The 22,756-nt window shown below is 41.8% G+C and overlaps 1 protein-coding gene across 1 annotated transcript; it reads left to right on the top strand.

The window, feature by feature from the left end:
• The first annotated feature begins 14,869 nt into the window (after positions 1–14,869).
• Positions 14,870–20,458, top strand: LOC105355422 (gastrula zinc finger protein XlCGF57.1-like). The gene is made up of 3 exons (XM_020709833.2): positions 14,870–14,951; positions 15,050–15,295; positions 18,808–20,458. Exons 2-3 carry the CDS (start codon positions 15,127–15,129, stop codon positions 20,367–20,369), a joined length of 1,731 nt encoding a protein of 576 aa, XP_020565492.2. The 5' UTR covers positions 14,870–14,951; positions 15,050–15,126; the 3' UTR covers positions 20,370–20,458.
• Positions 20,459–22,756: the final 2,298 nt, after the last annotated feature.

The raw sequence follows: 22,756 nt of genomic DNA, 5'->3' as shown, positions 1-22,756 counted from the left end.
CTTCCTTAGAATATATCCTTATTCATCGAAGAGAGGGGTGTCTCTTTCTGGGTTCCAGCGTTTGGGTCTGATCACGCCACCGCACATCATGACAATGTGATGATTATTGGAATCTTATTGTACATAATTATCCCTTTGGAAACATTTATTAAAAGTCTTACAACCTCTGGTAATCATTGTGTAATGTATGGGTTTTTTGCAAACATTTATCCCTTCAGAAATACAAAAGTGTAGTGAACAAACTTCACTGTCACTGTAAGCAATTACAAACCAAGCATTTCACACATTTTGTTCAACTCCAAAACGATACTATTTACAGGTCAGTTTACATCTCATTGCTTGAGCAAATTTACATACTTAACATCCTCAATAACCACAAGAATAACAAAAACTTTGGACATTTCACTGTCAGTCTACCTGTCAGTTGATCTGACTAGTCTGTTTCCACTCCTTGTTAGTGTTCCTGTCTTTGAGTACCATGCCACAAAGAATCCCGCCTTAACCCCTGTGCTATCCTATGGGGTCCAGATGACCTGATCCTTACATCAATGTGTTATCCCTACCATGACACAAATGGATAAAGGTGACGAGGATTTCATGTAATCCATGGACACCAGCGAAGATCAAGAGTCATTGAAGAAAAAAGGTTTAGCACACTGTCTTGTGGGGTCTAGATGACCCCACTTCCAATGTTAAAGTGCCTAGGATGGCACAAGGGTTACGGATTATGTTGGGCATGGCCCCCGTCTCACCACTGCCATGGGACACACCGGGATTTACAGTGTTATATCATTGGGACAGGGCATTTTGGCACACTCGCCACTCATCATTGATGATACATGACCCTCTTTTGACATGATTTGCTATAAGTGGCATATGTTCCCTCTTGCCTCTGTTCTCCACCAACCAAAGTGGCGGTATCCCTGAACTTGTTTGACGGTGCTGCCAAGTCTGTCCTTGAGAGTGGTGCACCCCCAGCATCCCAAATACCCACTTCCTCTGATTCCAGCTACCAGTGACCCTGCCCCTTCCATACTGTGTACAGGGAAAATGGTAGAACAAGAAAAAAATGGTTATGAACATTGTGTGTGACAAATATATTCTATAGAGGGTTCAGTCTACATCTGTGTAGGAACTAAGAGTTTCTTAATGAATCATGTTATCATTGTTTTATTGTAGAAAAAGTATTGATGTGCTGTGTCACAATTACTGTTTTATTTGAGAGGCTTTATTAACATGAAAAACAAACATTTTAAGGAATTCTAAGTCTATTTCCATTTTAAAACTACAGACAATAATGGTGTGGTTTTTCCCCCCACAAAGAGTGTCAACTGACACTTAATGCCTTTTTATGAATTAAGTAAGTAAGTAAGATAATAGCTGCTAACTATTGAAATAAATGATACACTTAGTAATGCAAAAACGCAAAAATGTGTCTAACATGTTATTTAATAGCTAAATAATGCTTAACTATGCATGAACTAACGTCAATGAAGGAACCCTTATTGTAAAGTGTCACCAACTCCTCTTACTGCTCTGCAGTCGATCAGCCAGCTCCTCCTGCTTCATTCTCCTCAGGAAGTTCTCTGTGATCTTAACCAGTGACTCTCTGCTGCTCATCTGCTCTTCATCTTCAGCCTCCTCCTCATCCTCCCTCTGACTCAGAAGCTTCTGGATCCTCTTCAGCTCCTTCTTCACAAAAGTGGCAATGTTGTCCTCCAGCAGCTGCAACAGAATTCCAGATGAATGAGCCAATCAGAGTGAAGTCATGGAGCCAAACATCAGCTCCATGTTGGACACACTGACAGTCCACTGGTGTCCAAAGTGCAGCATGGAGACGACTGTGGACAGAATCATGGAATAGTAGTTGTTGTTCATGTACAGACCAGAAAGATGGAGTCCAGCTGTGTTTGATGCTGCTGGACAGACGGACCACTGGGAGTCTCTGAGCTCTGCTGGTCCAGTCTGTGGAGAATCAGCAACAATCAGCTCCATTCTGTCTGTGTTGGTAGGTTTCAAACCAAACTAACTTTCAAGCCTCAAACCATCCAAAGTACATATCGATCTTATTCAGGACGTTTGTGCACTCATCAAAGGGTTGAGGAATAATCGCAATCATTGCATAGTCCATAACAGATTTAATTCCCTGCCACAAACTCCTGCCATTGTAGAAAATTGTTGAAAAGGGTCTTGGATTTCGTCTCCATGGGCCCTTTCCACCAGTCTGACAGCCTTGTTCAGTCTGACTCTTTCCGTTCTGAGGACAGCTTTTCTCCAGATCCAAAAGCACAGTTTCTCTCTCTCTCTCTCTCACAGCAGGACTCTGCCGTCATCCATGGTTTCTTGTTAATATTCTTTTGATGTGTTTTTGTGTGCAAACGTTCTCCATGCACTTTTAACTTGGGGCGGCCGTGGTGCAGCGGTAGGGCGGTCGACCCATGATGATAATATTGCAGGTTTGATTCCCGCCTTGCACATCCGTGAGTCGAAGTGTCCTTGGGCAAGATACTGAACCCCACCTTGCCTCTGGTGGGAGGTTGGCGCCAGTGTTTGGCAGCGGAGCCGCCATCAGTGTGTGAATGTGTGTGTGACTGGGTGAATGGGACTGTGACTAAAGCGCTTTGGGACTTGTAGGTAGAAAAGTGCTATATAAGTATACGCCATTTACCATCAAATGTAGGCCAACACAGTCCCCTCATACTCCTCAATATCTACCCTCTGGCCCTTGGTGGCAGTCTCTTTGAACATGGACCAGTCTTTGCATTCAAAACAACCCTGCAGTGTTGCCATGCCTCCCTCTGGCCATACACTCACCAGTTTTAAGGAGGGTCTAGTTCTGGTGAGGAGAGGTCTGTATGCCGGTGCCAGCTCAATAGAGATGTGGTCTGATGTTGGTGTCATGGTTTGAGTTTGTTGTGTCTTGTTTTTCGTTTTAGTTCTTGTTCTGTCTTGTTTGGTTCTGTTTCCTGTTTTATTTTGAAAGGTTTCCTGTCTTGTTTCTTGAGTTGTACTTCCTTGGTACCCATCTGCCCTGATCGTGTTCACCTGTGTCTTGTCTGCCCTGTCTGTATTTAAGTCTTGTCTCTGCCTTCCTCCTGTGCTGGTCCAGTAGCCTTTGTCTCGGTGTTCACGTCTTCATGCCATGTTCCTTGTTTCATGCCACGCCACAGTGAGTTTTTGTTTTTGTTTTTGTCATCCTGCTCTGCAGCGCCTTTTGTTTGTTGGACATTAAACCCTCTAGTCCTGAACCCGTTGGCCTCCCGTCTCTGCGTCTGGGTCCTACCGGCTCTCGAGCCACCCCCCACCGTGACAGTTGGAAAGAAAATCAGCGTTTCTCCACGTCAGAATCAGCTGACTCACAGGAGTCGTGTGAACGATTGAAGATTTACGATATGTCAAAAAAACGGTGTTATTTAGGTGTTGTTGTGACATTATTGGTATTAAAGGATGAACTATGGTGGCCCTGGGGTGTATTCCAAAAAGCAGGTTATGTGAGTTACCACAGTAAGTTTGAGGCAAAGAAAGTGGATAACCTCAGCTTTCAGTTCCAAAAACAGGGGTATGTTTCAAGGTATGCTTAGTTCCCATGGCAACTCATGCTCTGAACATAACCTGGTCTGGAGTAGGTTTAGTTGAAGGTTAGTTTGTTTTCAGAGAGGTGAAGCAGCATGGCGTGTCCATTTGAAGATGATTTAGTGGATGAAGAAGCTCAGAGAATACTTTTTCCACCATGAGAGGGTGATAAGACCATATATGGATGTTGGAAAGATAAACTTTTTTAGTTTGATCTAACTTAATTATTTGCTTCAGTTAAGATAAATCATTTTTTTGAGTTCAGTCAACTTAAAAATAACAAATATTTATCAGACAATTATTTTCCTTTCGTTCAAATTAATTCAATTAAGTAGGTGTAACTTTGGTGCTGCTGTTAGATCGGCAGCACAAGGAATTGGGTAACGCTTTCTTTTACAGTACAGTACTTACAGTGTACTTAAGTGGTATTTACATGGTACATATTATCTCAGGAAATCTTTGTTTACACTCTTCTGCTATTTACAGTCCCTCACAACCCTAACCTAACATTAGCGTGAGGCAAAAAGGTCAGAGTTATCCAGCCGTTTAGATCGGGTTAGTTTAGATCCAAAAGCCTGAATTTCATTTGAGTCAGACTTTGTACACCAACTTTTTCATATGATTTATCATTATTTTAGAATTGTGTTTCAAATAATGGACTTTTTGTTTACCAGTTTATTAATTAAAAGATAAAAAAATAAAAAAAATAAAAATAAAAATTGCTGAGTTAAAGGCAATGTTGACCAGAAAGTGGAAAAAAGAAAAAAGTTAGGCAACCAGGTGCAACCGGTCAAATCCCTGGCATAGAGTTGGATAGCTCATTCCTCTTTGTAGATCACAAAGGTATGCTGATCTTATGCTGCAAATTGAATCACAGTTCATTGACAGGACTTCAGAGGAGGAAGTCTTGTAGATCTTGATTAGAGTGTTCAGGTAAGAAGGTTCTGTTGAGCTGATCTCTCTGTAGGCCAGATTGAAGTCTGCAGGCAGCAACTGCAGAAAGCAAGACATTGACGAGTCCTTTTGAGATGAAATTGAAAAGACTAGCAGCAGCTTTTTAGATCATCTGTAGGTTGTAGATTCTGAGGGATTATAGCACGAATCAAGCTAACATTCATTCAATCTGAGTTACAGTCAACTGGATTCAGGCTGCTCATGTTTGGTTCTCTCGTCTGCATTTAGTGAAGAAGCTCATCTTTAGAAGTCCATTGAAGCAGAACAAACTTTAGAACTTGAGGATTGTCGATTGGAACCAAACTTTCTATTTGAAGTCTGGATAGAGTCAACTTTATGCATCAATAATTCATCTTTTCTGTTGTTCAGGCTCACTTTGAATATGACATTCGAGACAACATGAAGACCTTTATCAAACATTTGAGACCAAACTGAAATCTTTCAGTTCTGATCAAACATTTGTGGAAATCAAAAAGTCTTTAAAGTTTCTTTTCCTTTCTGTAAATGACTCCAATCCAAACAGACAAAGCTGAGCTATTTAAAGGTGTGATGAGAACAATGTTAAGCTGACAGAAATATGAGACTCTGTGGAAAACATATACTTTACATTCAAGCCAGTGTGTATCTGCCAGTGTGTCATGATTTAAACAAATGGACAACTCATATCTGAATCCTAGGAGTCTGCAGTGATTCTCCTCATTAGACTGGAGCTGCTGTCAGTCAGAGTCAGCAGTCAACATGTTTTCTTCTCCAACATCTCTGCTCTCAGAGACTCTCAGAAAACTCAACTGAAAAGATTTCATCACACGCATGATGCTCCAAGTGAGTCCGATCCAGTGACGTGCGGTGAGGTTAATGGCTGGTGAGGCACTGACGTCATCAGTCAGATTTACAAACATGTGAACCATACTGAGTAACTTATTCACCATTTGATTGACAACAGTTAACGTCTTTTGTTTAAAATATCATTTCAACATGTTTTTTTTCCATATACAAACTGCAGCATAGAAAAAAGCACAAACGTTATTATCGTCTTCACTTTACTTGTAAATAAAGTCCATACGCCGCTCCTTCTGAAGAAAATGACTTGCCGCTTGCTATCACTTCTTCTAGTATTTTTTAGCGTCATAATCTCAGGGCTCACCGGCGCCCCCTAACATGAGGCACGAGAACTGCTGGCCTCACCCAGTGGCTTTTTTGCCGGCGTTTAGCGCTCAGCACAAGAAACACGTCCCTCACATACAGTTATTTATAAAAACAAGCACTGTACATCATATACATCTGCTAAATTATGTAAACTCAGCTCATATAGTACAAGTGATTGAACCGACATACAGAGAGACAGCAGTACCGTCTGACTGCATAGGTATTGCGCAATCCAAGGTGAGGCTCAGCGGGCTGGTGCCTCATCGCACGTCACTTAGTATCTGAACGGCAAATGCGGAAATTCAGCGATTTTGAAAAGAAAAAACACCCAAAAATGGTACATTTAAATGGAAAATGACTGCAAAGCACAATTTACTGATTAAATATAATAATTTAATTTATTTGTTCTCTTTTCTTCCCATAATGACAGGTGAGGCACAGCCTCACCTGCCTCTCCTGACTGCACGTCACTGGTCTGATCAGAGAGATCCAGAACTGAACCAGACCTCAAGTCCTTCATCTGAAAACTGTTGATCATCTGAACTAGAATCCAGACACTTACTGTTCCACTCCTGAACGGATGTCTTTAAAGTCAGGATTTTTATCCTCTGAATCGTCACTCCTGAAGGACACCCAGCTGGATTCAGATCCAGAGTCAGAGTCATTTTCAAGTCTTTGTTGGGTCCTGATAGAAAAAACATTTGTTTTAATAAAAATTAATTTCTTCCATGATGGAGGTTAATCACCTTTTTTTCCATGTTGAGCAATTTAACTCAGATAATAAACAGATGGATCAAGAGTGAGACAATTTGTTAAAAAAGCCCCCTAGTGCCAACTGTATGAAACTAAATGCTTGGTTGGAGAGAGCCTCCAGTTCATCAATTATTGTCCATCTGTTGAATCCAAAACACATTTTTGACTAACACTTACTGTTCCACTCCTGAACTGCTGTCGATGAAGAAAAGAGGTAAATCCTTTGACATGTCACTCCTGAAGGACACATAGCTTGATTCAGATCCAGGTCCAGGTTGGTTCCTGTGAAGAATGAAGGTTGCTGGTGTGATTCCTGAGTTCTGACATGGAGAAGATCATGGACAGTTGGAGATGTTTATCTCACCTCTGAGCTTTGCTGTGGCTCTCATCTTCCCAACACAGAGTGCTTTTAGAGGGAGGGGCTCCCTCCTTTGGTTCCTCCCACTGATCCATGCTGCTCAATTCACTGGATCCACAGCAGCTCATACACACCTTCCTCCTTCACCTGCAGAGGAAACCCTCCTAATCATCAGCTCTGATCCTCCTTCACCAACAGATCAGCTGCTCCTCCACTGATTGGCTCTTCTCTTGTGTTTCCTCTCAGGTTCAGGTGAATGCAGTCAGACAGCAGTGGGAGGCAGAGGAAGCTGCCATCAGCTGCTGCACTTCTGCAGCTCCATGTCTCCACCAGGTGGAGACATGGAGCTGCAGCAGCAAATTTCCATTCAGTCACTTTGACAAAGAGACAACAAACTTCCTGTTTTTACACATCAGGAAACATGAAGCCGTCAAGATAAACATACAGAAATCAAAGAATGAGGAGAAAAAAAAAGAAAGAAAGACATAAATTCTTCCTCTGACTGAAATAACGAGCAGAGAGCTGCAGGCTGAGCCGCTATGGACTTTGATACAGCGATTTGTTGGAGAGAGCTCTGGAACACTGAAGCTGCTGAGAGCAGACCTGAGAAGAAACTCCAAACAGATCGAAGCAGTGATTTCCTGAAAAAATCTGAGATTTTATTTATTTATTATTTTGGTCATGTCGCCATAGCTTCTGTTTTGTAAGCAGACACTCTGTATACTGCTACAATCTCAGGCGTTTCATTCATTTTCTATTCCGTTTGGTCCCTTTTGGGGTCACGGGGCTGGCAGAGCCTATCACAGCCACTTGTGGGCGAAGGCAGGGGACACCCTGGACAGTTTGCCAGTGTGTCACAGGGTAGAATGTCCACAACCACAATCATAATCACAGACCCATTCACTCTCACACCCACATGGACAATTTAGAGTGACCAGTTAACCTATGAAGCATGTTTTTGGATGGTGGGAGGAAGCTGGAGTCTCTGGAGAAAGCCTGGAGAACATGCAAACTCCACACAGAGGTCCCCCATTGATGTTCTGTTTCAGGCCCCCCAGCTGGGACTTGAACTGGGGGCCTCCTTGCTGTGAGGCAAGAGCGCTAACTACTGCGCCACCATGCAGCCCTTCATCGGTTCATTTAAAAACTAAAAGTTGTTGTTCACAGCTTCGTTCCATTATAAGTTAGAAGTTCAGAAATTAAGGAGATCTCAGCACTGAGATGATTGGAAACGTGCAGCAGTTTAAGCACTGATGACCTTTGAGTTCAAACCTTCATGAGCAGAGAGATTACTCAAACCACTGAAGATCTTCCACAGCCTCTCACAGACCTCATTTGACTCCCACCGATGTTTTCTATCATTTGTATTACATTTGGATCTGAGCTGGAGAAAGAAAGGGGGAAGCAGAGTGATCACTCCATTTGAGAGAATCACTGTTGGTCGGATGATGTCACAGAGAATCAGCCAATGAGCTGCTCTCTGTGTGAGGGACACCAACCCTCTTTGGAGGACTAAGATCCAGCAGGGTGTTCCTGTCAGACACCAGCTGCTGTCTGTCCATCATCCCCTCATCACATCTGTCACTCACACACACTTCTGTTCATCTTCACTCTATTCAATCCCCCCCCCCCACACACACACACTCTTAAACACCCCACACACTCCTCAGGTCCCTTCATTTCTCTTTCAGGTGACCTTAAGCTGATGGTTTTTGGAAGAACTCTTTTCTTTCTGAACAGAAGAAGTTCAAGACAAACTTCAGTCTGAGCTCTCCCTCCGCTGCTCTTCTTCCTCACAAATGAAAGCCTTCATCATTAGTGGAGAAGATAACGGAAAACGCAAAGACTCACCGTGAAGAAGAAGAAAGTCGGAGCCACCGTCTCCTCCTGGAGCCACAGTCTGCTCTGACATGGAGAAAAACACTCAATTTCCCCATTTTCTGATTCAGGAACACCTGAACAGAGCTCCGCCCCCTATTCGTGTGCTTGGCTTAGTCTCCTCCCTGAAAGTATGTGTGTGTGTCGTGTGTGTTGTGTTGTGTCCATGTTCTAGTCCATCTACGGCATCCACCTTGGTGCATTTGGCAGTTATACTGAACTGCTATACATAAACATTCTTCCTTGGTCCATATATATATATATATATATATATATATATATATATATATATATATATATATATATATATATAATAAAGTAGTGGTTTGAAATTGATTCAAAGTTCACAGGTCCTGCAAAAGTGTGTGTGAGAGTGGACAAAAAAAGTAAAAAAACACTAAATGACTTTTGTTTCAGTTTTTGTTAACTCAGTCAATGGAAATTGCCTGGGTTTAACCCTTGTACTATCCTAGGCACTTTAACCTTGGGAGTGGGGTCATCTGGACCCCACAAGACAGTGCTCCGAACCTTTTTTCTTCAATGATTTGTGATCTTCACTGGTGTCCATGGATTACATGAAATCTTTCCACCTTTGTCCACTTTTATCATGGTGGGGAGAACACATCAAAGTAAGGGTGGGGTCACCTGGACCCCATAAGATAGCACAAGGATTAAAAGGAGCCCACACCATTTCCCTTCCACTTCTGTGTTGAACAGTCTGTAATAATCCATATTTTTTATAACATGTTTGGTGTGGAGCAGATCATGTAACCTCACAGTTCTGCTTTTGCCTATTGAATCATTTGTCGGCTTTTATGCAGAAGTAACCCGAGCTGTTCCTTTGTTTTTAGAAACAGTTGCAACACTCACCGGAATGCAGGTGTCAGCTCACCTTTGCACACATAGTATGCGTGACAGAATGAAAAGCTCCATGTGTGTGTGTTTATATGTATAGTAAAGTGTGTGGGAACAGTAGTTTTTTTGTGTACATGTTGACATGTTTGTATCTGACGATACTTGGAGCCGACAGGTAGGTTTGTAACTTTTGAGCCTGTGGCCTGGCTCTGCCCCTTTTGACAAACATTTACATCTGACAGTATTAGTTGCTCTCTTTTGTACACGTATCTCCCATCTCTAATGTCCCACTCTCTTCTTCTTTTCTGTCCGGTCCAACAACAAAAAAAGGTAATACAAACATGATCAACATAAACAGTTTAGGCGCACATAAAAAAGGGGTTTGTACAAATATACACCTCACGTGTCAGAAGATTCATAACCCCTGTTGTGACAGTAGAGCCTTCAGCTCTGATCTTTTAGTGCAGTTATTGGACAGGAAAAGTTCGAAGAAAAAAAACAGCAATGGTAAACAACAAGTTTCTCTGTGATTCAACTCCTTATACGCAGCACAGGACAGCTGAGCTAAAGGAAACAGAGGAGTCCTCTTTGGGACTTGACAGTCTACAGGGGGGTATTCCAGAAAGCAGGTTATGCTAGCTCCCACGATAAGTTTGAGGCTAAGGAAGTTGATAACCTCAGCTTTCGGTTCCAGAAATGGAAGTATGTTTCAGGGTATGTCAATTTGCCATGGCAACTCATGCTCTGAACATAACCTGGTCTGGAGCAGGTTTAGTTGAAGGTTAGTTTGTTTACAGAGAGGTGAAGCAGCATGGTGTGTCCATTTGAAGATGATTTAGTGGATGAAGAAGCTCAGATAATACTTTTTCCACCGTGAGAGGGTGATAAGACCACATATGGATGTTGGAAAGATAAACTTTTTTACTTTGATCTAACTTAATTATTTGCTTCAGTTAAGATAATTAAAAATCTTTTTTTGTTAAGTCAGTTTAAAAATAACACGTAGTTATCAGACAGTTATTTTACTTTCATTTAAATTAATTCAATTAAGTAGGTGTAACTTTGGTACGGCTGTTAGAGCGGCACCGCAAGGGATTGTGGGATACCATTCCCTTTGCCTGTCTGGACAGATTTGGGTTTAAGTGTGGGTTTTTGACCAAATGTGTTTAGTTGTTTAGCTGTTTTACTGTGTTTTGCCGAGTTATTTTGTCCTACTATGCTTACGTCTCTGCACCATGAGTGAAAGTGAAGGAGAAGATGATGAGTTTATTTAGCACCCCTACCACTTATTGCTTCAATGACAATGAATTTATGCACACTGTGTATTTTCTCCCCGTCTTTTTATTGTTATAAAAATGAGCATATCTGCCGGCTCATACTTAGACATATGAGAGATCAAGAAATATAATTAATTAATATGGATAAAATATTAATTGAATTGGAGTAATATGACATTTAGTTAGATAAATACATAAATTTGAGTTGTATAAACAATTATTGAGTTTTATAGACATAAGAAATTAGGTTGAATAAATTTAACTAAATCATTTGTTACCAATAGAAGGAATTCATTTAAGTTGGCAAAATTGGATAAGTTATATATATATGTGTCACAAGGAAAATGGAAATAAGATCAGAAACTCGTGCGTTTACTTTGTCTGTTCTTCTACTACAAGCAGAAACTCTTTCTTTTGATGATGCAGCCGTGTTACTTTTTTGATGGACGTATAATCTTCATACGCCGTCATTAAACTCTCAGACTCCATCTCACCGAACCATAGCGCTTTCCTATTTTCATCACGTGTTTCCATGGTGACTCCAGTAATCGGCGATCCATTGAGAATGTCTTTATGTACCTGCTGTTCACGTGCATTAACCCAGGGTTACCAAGTCGAGCATAATTACGCCAACTCATATCCGGTCTTTTGGAACCGACATACCCAGAGTAAGCAAGTTCAGGCAGATTTCAGCCAGAGTTCAGGCTTAAAGTCAGGCTAGTTTAAACATGCTTTCTGGAATACCCCCCAGGTCAGGTTCTTTCCTCCATGCATTCATGAAAAGGTAAAGATAAAGAGCGTTAAAAAAATCATTTAATGTCAGTGTTTGGTTGAGTTCTTCAGCATTGAAACGTTCCTCTTCTTAAATTCTAGAGTAGAAAAAACTGCTCCATCTGACCTTTGACCTCCATAAACATCAACTCTGAAAAAGAGGTGAAACTACCCGAAAACCTCACCAACTCTAACTTTGATTGTTGCTGTTAAATGTTGAACACATAAAGACAAAAACAGAAGGTCAGAAGCAGCCTTGGATTATGCTCCTCCCACTCACTAACAAACCACCAATCAGGAACCCACTCACCTTGGCTCCTCTGCATCCTTTTCCGGCGGGACCTCGCGACATTATGGTGTCAGAAGTGGGATCGCAGAGGAGGCCACAAAAAGGTGAGGAAGCAGAGGCGGGGAAGAAGATCCACAGGCACACCTCCGTCGAGGAGTACTTCATCCTCTAAGGAAGAGGGGGTGGATCCGGGTGGCCTCGTCAGAGCATCAGGTCTGGTCAGGGGCCCGGAAAGAGACACTTTGGCATCTGGTTCGGCGTCCATGAGCGGCGGACATCAAGGGTGGCGGACTGCTGGAGCGCGGAGATGGCCGGAGGTGGGATGGGCACACCGCCCGGTTCCACTGCCGCCTAGGCGTTGGAGGCCCCACGTCTATCGGGTCCTCAGCGGAGCCCCCCGGGTCAAACGTAACATCTTGCCAGAGACGTTTTGTCAGCGGTTCCGTTCTGCTGAGGCGCCATCCCGGGCTGGAGCAGCGGAGGCGTGTTGCCGTTTGAAGGGCCTTTGCCGGGGCTGGGACCACACCGAGCGGCGCACCGAGGTGCAGAGCGGGAGGGGTCGCCGTCATGGAGCAGCCGCAGCAAGTGCATCCAGCCGACGCAAGGACGTGGGTGGAGGAGCACGAGCCAGAAGAAGGCCCCGCTGATGCCTGGTGGTTGGACTGCAGGGCCTCTACACTGGAGGGCGTCTCCAGAACTGTTGGGTGGAGATCGGCGTGGGGCTTGCGCGGTGGCGGACTGCTGAGCTGGATTGCTACACATCATCGATCCCTCAGAGGAGGGGGATGATGTGACGGTGTGGCACCGTCAGATGGTGAGGGGGCCCACACTGTTTTTATTTTGTGTATTTGTGTATATTTTATGTATAAAATATCTACCTGTGGTGCCACCTGGAAGATGATGGAGAGCCACGCCCAATCGGAGGGGCTCATCATTTAAAAGGGTGCATCACAGGTAGTGAGGAATGAGTGAGACGGGGGTGTCTATGTTGATATGGCCCTGCGTGGAGCTAGTGGAGAGCTCACCATTCTTGAATAAAGAAATAACCCACTCACCTTGGCTCCTATGCATCCTTTTCCGGCGGGACCCCGTCACAGCCCTCAAAACAACTTTATGCCACAGCTTTCATTAGTATCAGTAGTCAAGTTGTTCAGGTTAAAATTATTTCTCTAAAAATTTTATATTTTTATTATCATTAAAGGAAACAAAAAATAGATCAACTCATAAATCACTTCACTAACATTGTCTCTAAATGAATTGAACATTTTTGGCTGACTAACTGGACCATTTGATACAATAAAAAAAATCTAATTAATATGTCATAAAATCAAATTGCATTAAATGTTACACATTTGGTGACAAGGTATATAAAACACATTAACCTACAAAACAAGAAGAAATTAAACAATTTGTGCTTTTTAAAATCAAAATGAGGAACTCAGGAGTAATGACTAGAATGAGCAGGTTTCGCACACAGCTTTGTGAAGCGGGGTTTGAAGTTCAGTACTGCAAGTCTTAGCCCCCGCTCAATGTTTAGCTGGGACCTGTACTTGGTCCTCAGTTCAACAACAGCAGAGAAAGCGGTCTCACAAAGGTAAGAATCTGCAAAAGACAGAAGATCACCAATAGCCCTCTGTTCTAAGAGCAAATACTTCCTCTACACTTGGCCAGATTTCACTGGGTGTCTGCGATGTGAACCTCAGTCTCAATAGGAATCAGACGTAATGTCAACGAACCATTGAAATGATCTCTCACCCAGTCAGACTGGGAACCATTTTCTGGAAAGTCCTTTTTGAAGAATTCCATCACTGAGGTGACGTGCTGCTTCATACATGGAATCGCTGAGGTGCTATCATAGTCAGCAGTGTTGACAAATTCATGCAGGTTCTCGAATGAATTTCCTTCATCTAGTCGCCTTTCCCACATTGCAAGCTTTCGAATTAAAGATCTGATCTAGTCTGCGACTTGAGGGATGTGTTTATCTTTCCTATGAATTTGTGGGTATAGTTTATTTAGTTTTCCAAATATGTCACTTATGAAAGCCAGTTTCACCATGAAGTTCTCATCACAAACTCTTTCTATGACTTCATACTCGTGCTCTTGCTCTGATAAATCCCAGCCAGCAAGGCCAAGTGGGCCCCATATGCTTTAAATGTGGGCAGACAATGTGGGCCCCTAATGGGTTTGTCCACAGTTTCCATGGTGGCCCAACTTGTGATTAAAGAAATGTGCCTGGGTGGCCACTGATCGATGTCAAACAAAATCGTCTGGCTGCCACATAATTTTAACTTTTTCTTAAAACCTTTGCAGTCACTGTGCAGTGTGTAAAAATATCACTGCTGCCCCATGATTACAGAAACAATCAGTCACCTATTTTGGAACTGTAATACTTCTAAAAAAAATTGGAAATATTGTGCACGTTTTATAAATTACAAATTAGATTCACAATATCAGATGAAGTTTAAACATATCATATTTGGCTTTCACGAAAAAAATATAAGATCAAACGTAAAATTGGAAATTAATCTAATTATGATATTTGGTCAATTTCATATTCACAAATCAAAGTTTTCCTTATCACAACTTTTTTTTCCTGTAATAATTAAATAATTAGAATCTTATTTACATACTGTCTCTAATAGCTTAAACAAAAAGGCCATACATATTGATGAAAACTGTCTGTCTTTGAATATTTTCAATGCATAGCAATCTGTTTTTGTAACTTTTTTTTGTAATACATGTACCATTCCCTGACATTCTCGTTGTTATGACTATTGTTCCTGTCATACATATTTGTTCTATTAGTTTTGAACAATAAAGTTTAAAAAAGCAGCTGGATCCCCCCCCCCCCCCCCCTTGAGGTTTTTCTTTAGCATATCCTGACTTAAAAAGTTTTTTTATATAAATATTGACATCATTTTGAACAACATTGAGGACAGGTTAAGCATTTTATACATTAAAAAAAGTAAATAAAAAAAAAAGTTTCTGCACGTGACCCGGAAGTAACAAAGACGCTAGCAGGCTAGCTTGTGTTGAGAGGACGGTGGTGTTTTGTTGGGACGTTTGTGAGGTTTTTGGACAGAAAGGACGATACGTGGTTCGTGTGGGAACTCTCAGAATTTTCCAAAGTGTCGTAAATGAGTGAAGAAGTGTTGAACGGAAAGACAACGTGGATTGCTGTGATTTTGAGACTAGCAGATGATCGATCGGAGCTGCAGTGAAGAGGACGGCGGAGTTTGTGGGAGTTGGAGCTAAAGATCGGAGCAGGAACCATGTCTTCCCTTCAGTCTCTGAGAGAGTTGATCAGCGAGCGACTAGCTGCTGCTGCTGAAGAAATCTGCAGACTCTGTGAAGGAACCATCGTCCAGTACGAGCAGGAGCTCTGTCGTCAGCGCCGACTGCTGGATGTCGCCTGGAAACCACAGCTGCAGGTCGCTATAGGTATACTATAGTTGTTCGCTTAACAGAGTGGAGAAAAGCCCTTCATCTTCCAGAACATTTAGATGATCCAGGTTCTGGAGGACTGATGACTGATTCTGTTTGAGGATTCTGGTGTCACACCGTTAGACTTCATGTAGTTCTTATACTAGTCAAGGGTTACACAGAGAACTGTGATCTGTCAGATTTTGTGACGACAGATGGCGCTGTTACGTTTTAATAATTGTTTTGCCAACTGTAAGCTATGGACGCACATCTGAAAATTTCAAAGTAAAAGTCTATACCAGAAATGCATTTTCATTTTCAAAATGAAGCTGCATTTGTTTACTCAAAAATAAAAATAAAACAAGCCTCCAAACACCCCTCATTCTGTCACTTAATTGAAATGATAAAGAAAATGGTATTTGACATTTCATTTTCAACATATTCAATGTGCAGCAAAATTCAATTAGAAATGTCTAATTTGAGAAGTGAAATGGAGCGACAGAAACACTTTTTTTATTTTCGCAATGAAACTGCATAAAGTGACTCAAAATTAAAATCAAAAATCAAGCCTCCAAATGGCTTTTTCATTTTGCAGTACTTAAACACCGCTTATTCGGTGACGTAATTAAAGCGATAATGCAAAGAGGGGATTACATTTTTGTTTTTTTTACATCGTCGCATAATTCAATTCTAGTCAGCATTTCCAATGGGAAGACAGGGCGACGACATCAGTGCTCACGCTCTTTCTTCTGCCATTGCTTTTTCTATTTGGTGCTGAAAAAAGAGGGAAATCTGTGCTAGAACTGCTGAGGGAGGCTGCAGCTGTCCTCAAACAGCAATTCCAGCGGGAAGCAGCAGGAGACCATCTTCTAAATGTGCTTTTATTATTGTTATGATTATTTTTAAGGGTCTGTTTGAAGAAAAAAGTTAGGATTAGGCTAATATGTGCCAAAAACAACATTTAGCTTTGGACTGCGTGGTGCAGCATTTCTGCATTCAACAGCTGCCTCTGCCCGCTCAAACACCGTCCGAAAGCCGCACCTCTGCTCGGAGACAAAGTTCTACCGGAAGACACGGTTCTCCTGAATCTGGCAGCTCGCTCACGCAGAGCAGCCGGACGGACTGGGGTCCAAATCCTCCTCCGGAGCGCACAACCTAAACAAAGAACCCTCCCCTGCCCGCCAACGTGAAGCTACAAGTCCGGCTGCACTATTCAGAAACATGCTTTGCTTGCATGGAGCAGCCGGCCGGTCCTGTTAGCACTCCAAAGCCTCATCTGGAGCGCCACACCGAGTGAGCACTGACGTCATCGCCCCGCCTGTGAAAATGAGAATCAAATCCCCTCTTTGCATTATTGCTTTAATTATGTCACAGAATGAGTGATTGATTTTTCATTTTATTTTTGAGTCAACAGACGCAGCTTTATTGTGAAAATGAAAAATAATTTTGGGTATTGACTTCTATTTTTGAATAATGAGACAGATATGCTTCAATAGTTAGCCAGAAGAAGAACGTAGCCACTGAGTTATTTCGCTGAGGAGACATCACGTGATTCCTCATGGGAGGTGAGCACTGCCATCTTGGTGATGTCCAGTCACTGCTGCAGTGCATGCATGTGAACACATTTTTTGCATAATACCAGTTCATTGTGCGGGTTTCAACAGCCAAAATAAGAGAAATGAGTCCATGAAGGAGGAAAGCATAACATTTTGCAGGTAATTTAATTTCAGGTAATTGAATCGAATTGAGTGGATTGAAGGAATCAAAACGATTGTGAATCGAATCAAATCGATTCTGGAATCAGGTTTGCCGGAAGATCCATAAACCCGTATTGTAATAGTAAAATCTGTCCATCTGACCTTCAGGTCCAACCAGCTTGCTCAGCTGTTAGATAGGACTATTAAAAACAAAAAAGAAATATTTCAGTAAATAATTTAAGGAGTCCCAAAAGGATACTAAAACCACATTGAAAATTATTAATCAGTTAATGCAAAGAGAGTTACCTGTTTGTTTGTTTGTTTGTTTGTTTGTTTTGGGGGGGGGGGGGTATTTTTTGGTCTAAAAAATATAGGAAAAACGAAAAAGGATATTTGTTTTTTAGATTTTTATTTTTATTTGAAATGGTTTATTTCAAGCTATTAAATAGAAATAATACACAAAAACAATACAATCATCAGTTATACATTCATACAATAACTAATCATACTTAGGATAACTAGACATATTAATAGAAATTGCTTGAAAGGGAGTGGAAGGAAGCAAACTTATATAATCCCACCCCTGTTCTACTGTAACCATTAAGGTCCATATCCTTTTTCAGCTGATATCAGCGACGAGGTCAAGTTGTCTGCAGGTCAGAACTTTGCTGAGAATCAGGGTCCTTCAGACTTTTGGGGAAAGTGATTAATCGCCATGTTTCTTGAAATTATTTGGCTCTTTGATTTATTACTGCATGTTATTTCAGACGACCGTGATCAAACACTTCTCAAAGTCCTTCATGGTGTTCACAACCTGAACCTTGGACCGGTCCTCTGGACCGAGTGGTTTGACATAAATCCTGCAGCCTTTAACCCAAGTGTTCTCAATCTGCTTACGCTTCCTGAGAAGCCGTGCATGTTTTGAGATTTCAGCATTCCTTCTGGTCAGATGGTCGTTCAGATAAGCAGCCGAACCTTTCAGGTGTTTCCTTTGATTCATCAGAGCTAGCTTGTGTTTTTGATTCACAAACCTGATGAGGATCACTGGTTTATCCGTCTCCTTTCTCCTGGGGAGCGGGTGGCACGTCTCGATGGTATTGAGATCCAGGGAAATCCCTTTAGACGTGAGAAATGATTCCACTTGATATTCCAAAGACTCTCCACCGCTCTCCGTTTCAGGACTGCTAGCAATGCTAGCGCTATTAGCATTAGCAATGCTAACTCCAGCTGCATTTAGCTTTGCCCGAGGTTTGATCGGTACTCCAGTGAGAATGACATTATTCATCCTTACTTGTTGTTCCACATCGTCCAGTCTTTTCTCCAGAATGTCAACCCGGTTTTCTCGTTGCTCGTTTTGAGCTCGGAATCTTCAGAAGTCCTCTATTAGGTCCAAAAGCGGAGTTAGCTTAGCATTCACTTGTTCCATAAAGGCATACAACACAGCTTGGATGTCATCAAGAGTCTTTTTAAGGTCTTCGTAGTCCTGGTTTTTCTTAGGGGCCACGGTCAGCTCTTTTTTTTTTTTGAGAAAATCAACTTTTTAAGTCATTTGAAGATAGTTGTATAGCTGCAGTGAGCAACACGCGTCTGTGCTGTAACCCGGAACCGGAAACACCTCAGATTTGATGAATCAATAATGTATTATCTTATTATTGTTTGTATTAGTTTTCCTGAATAGATTTTTTTTGTTCTTTTACACAAAGTTTCATTTACTGCAGCCTAATTTGGCTCTGGAATTGAATGGAATGGAATTTAATGGCAGATGTTTTCAGGCGGGTGGAAACGCTGCCCTTGAAATCACACTAAGTTTCTCTCTTGTTTATGTCCTTACAGACCTTCCCCAACATTATCTGAATAAACTGGAGAGAAACTCCTGGAGTGTGGAGCAGGAAGAACCAGAACCATCTCAAGTAAAAGAACAGGAAGAACCAGAACCATCTCAAGTTAAACAACAGGAAGAACTAGAACCATCTCAATTTAAAGAACAGGAAGAACCAGAACCTCCACAGATTAAAGAGGAACAAGAAGGGCTCTGCATCAGTGAGAATGAAGATCAGCTTGATCTGAAGCAGGAGACTGATACCTTGATGGAGATTCCTACTCATGAGGAAGATGAGAACAGTGAAGCAGATCTAAACAATCAGCAGAACTTTAATGTATCTGATAGTCAGGATGAAAAAGGAAGTCAGCATGAACAATCAACATCTACAAAAGAAGAAGAGACAGATCCACAGAACAGAGATCAGAGAAGGAGAAAAGACAAAATTTATGTCCAAAGTGTGGACAGCTCTCACATGTTAGAAAGTCATTTTGATATCAACTCAGAGAAGAAGAAAAAAAAACATGTCTGTGGGAAAACATCTAAGAAAGAATTTCTAGGTTTGAGGTGTCACATGAGGATTTACACCGGAGAGAAGTCTTTTTCCTGTAAAGAATGCCATAAAAGTTTCAGCAAAAATTCTAATCTCGTACGTCACATTTTAACTCACACGGGAGAAAAGCCCTTTTCCTGTAAAAACTGCAGCAGAACTTTTAGGCATAGTTCTGTTCTCACACGTCACATGTTAACCCACACAGGAGAAAAGCCTTTTTCCTGCAAAGAATGCCACAGAAGTTTCAGTCGTAGTTATAATCTCACATCTCACATGCTAACTCACATGGGGGGAAAGTCTTATTCCTGTAAAGACCTGAGCAAATCATTCAAGCAAATGTCTTATCTCAAACGTCACATGCTAACTCACACCGGAGAGAGGCCCTATTCCTGTAAAGAATGCCATAAAAGTTTCAGGAAAAATTTTAATCTCGCTCATCACATGCTAACCCACACGGGAGAAAAGTCCTTTTCCTGTAAAAAATGCCATAAAAGTTTCAGGAAAAATTCTAATCTCGCTCGACACATTTCAACTCACACAGGAGAAAAGCTCTTTTCCTGTAAAGAATGCCATAAAAGTTTCAGTCGTAGTTATAGTCTCACATCTCACATGCTAACTCACACGGGAGAAAAGTTTTATGCCTGTAAAGACTGCAGCAAAGAGTTCAAGCAAATGTCTTATCTCAAACGTCACATGCTAACTCACACCGGAGAAAAGTCCTTTTCCTGCAAAGAATGCCATAAAGGTTTCAGCAAAAATTCGAATCTCGCTCGTCACATATTAACTCACACGGGAGAAAAGCCTTTTTTCTGTAAAGCCTGCAGCAGAACTTTTAGGCATAGTTCTGTTCTCAGACGTCACATGTTAACTCATAAGAGAGAAAAGCCTTTTTCCTGTGCAGAATGCAGCAAAAGTTTTAGTCGAAGTTATGTACTCAAAAATCACATGCTAGCTCACACAAAGCAGAAAATGGTTTCTTGTTCTAGTGCTTCAAAAAATAGTCCTGCCCTGGAGTATGAATAACTGCAGGTATCACTGTAAGTGAAAAGTCCTGCAATGAGAAATGATTGTTGTTTCTTTCAAATGTAAATAAAAGTTAATTTGTCCAAAAATGAAGTAGTTTAGTTCATTTGAGTATGTTTTTTTGTTTTAAATGTTTGATGCAGTATTCTTTCTATTTGGAGTTAGCATCTTCTCTCCTGGTATGCATGGGTTTCTTTACCTGAAGTCCGACTCCAATCATCTTTGGATCTATTGTAAAATAGTTCCCAGTGATCTTTGAGTCCTTGTGCTATCTTAGATGACCCCAGCCTTACATTGACATGTTCTCCCTATCATGATAAAGGTGGAAAGATTTCATGTAATCCATGGACACCAGTGAAGATCACAACTCATTAAAGAAAAAAGGTTCAGCGCACTGTCTAGTGGGTCTAGATGACCCAACTCCCAATGTTAAAGTGCCTAGGATAGCACAAGGGTTAATGCTGTTGTTTTTAGTCAAAATCCAAAAACCTTGGTTTTCTAGGATATAGTTTCTACAGGATGAGATCTAACCAAATGTAATTAGACCCACTTGTTCTTCCATCACAAAGAAACAAATCTGCATTTGACACTGTGACTCGGCTTGGTCGGCACTGTACAAGCGGGAGAGGATCATCTGCAGCGTGGTGGGAGGGGGAGGGCGACCGGTGCCTCAAACAGATGAAGAAGGGGAGGATGAGTGGTACAGATTGGAGTTTTTTATTAAACGATCAATAAGCAAATGATTCATCTTCTAAACCCGTTTTGTCCCTTTCGCGGTCAGAGGGCAGCCGGAGCCTATCCCAGCAACTCGTGGGCGAAGGCAGGGGACATCTTGGACAGGTCGCCAGTCTGGCACAGGGCCACAAATCAAACACTCATGCACACCCACATTCACACATATCCTTTTTGCTATCTTGTGGGGTCAAAATGACCCCACCCTTACATTGACATGTTCTCCCTACCATGACAAAGGTGGATAAAGGTAAAGAGGATTTCATGTAATCCATGGACACCAGTGAAGATCACAAATCATTGAAGAAAAAAGGTTAAGTGCACCCTCTTATGGGGTCCAGATGGCCCCACTCCCAATGATAAAGTGCCTTGGATAGCACAAGGGTTAAGGACATGTTTGAGTAATCAATTTGCCTTTGATCAGGAGGAAATCAAAAGTAAGTGTTGATTGTTTAAGATGCCTTCAAAAAAAATATAACAGACGAACAAAGAAAATGAAAGACGTGATGGAAAGGGCAAACAAAATTGTAACATGTTTGCTCTGAAGATCTGGACTTATTCTTTGAGAGTTTAAACAGGAGAGAAACGTGTATAAAGTGAGTAACAAGAAGTTTGAAAGCATTTCAGTCAGACAACTCTTGCAGAAGAACATTTATTTCACAACATCTTTAGGATGACATTCACAATTTGATTCACAACTTCGTTTTGGCATAAGGCTCCGTTCAATTCCTTGAGACAATTATTTTTCCATACACTTTCGGGTAACAACCCCCGTAACGGAGCCCACAGGTGGAAGCCGGGGAGGAGGGAGGGGCAAAGAATGAGCGCTGAAGGTAAGAGAGAATGAACAATTGTACACCTGACTTAAATAGGACGCTAAGCAGGTGGGTTAATTAACAGACCCGCCCTAGGGGAGTAAACTGCAATTCTGCCGAGTGTCTGCCCGAAATGCGACGAGTCGCTTATTTCAGTCAGACAACTCTTGCAGAAGAACATTTATTTCACAACATCTTTAGGATGACATTCACAATTTGATTCACAACTTCGTTTTGGCATAAGGCTCCGTTCAATTCCTTGAGACAATTATTTTTCCATACACTTTCGGGTAACAACCCCCAACACCAAGATCATCCAGAAGAAGAAGAAAATGTAAATGTATAATGTATAATCAGTGTGTAAATAAGATGAGGTGTGTTTTCGGCAGCATTCCATTTTCACTTCATTTCATTTCATTTCATTTCATTTTCCAGTATGACTGCTATGTGTTTACCCGGCACCATTGACCGTTTGGCCGCTCCCTTCGAGAACCACTCTACGAAGGGAACATGCTATCTAGTGTATCTGCTATGTGTTTACCCGGCACCATTAACCGTTTGGCCGCTCCCTTCGAGAACCACTCTACGAAGGGAACATACTATCTAGTGTATCTGCTATGTGTTTACCCGGCACCATTGACCGTTTGGCCGCTCCCTTCGAGAACCACTCTACGAAGGGAACATGCTATCTAGTGTATCTGCTATGTGTTTACCCGGCACCATTGACCGTTTGGCCGCTCCCTTCGAGAACCACTCTACGAAGGGAACATGCTATCTAGTGTATCTGCTATGTGTTTACCCGGCACCATTGACCGTTTGGCCGCTCCCTTCGAGAACCAC

Source organism: Oryzias latipes, chromosome 2, assembly GCF_002234675.1.
Source record: "Oryzias latipes chromosome 2, ASM223467v1".
In the NCBI taxonomy this organism is placed as follows: Eukaryota; Metazoa; Chordata; class Actinopteri; order Beloniformes; family Adrianichthyidae; genus Oryzias; species Oryzias latipes.
This window is presented reverse-complemented; position numbering and strand designations above follow the sequence as displayed.

Excerpts from the sequence above, each read along its gene's own strand:
- LOC105355422 (XM_020709833.2), top strand. The coding sequence starts at position 15,127 with ATGTCTTCCCTTCAGTCTCTGAGAGAGTTGATCAGCGAGCGACTAGCT. Across the intron at positions 15,296-18,807 it reads ACAGCTGCAGGTCGCTATAG|ACCTTCCCCAACATTATCTG; the intron begins GTATACTATAGT and ends ATGTCCTTACAG.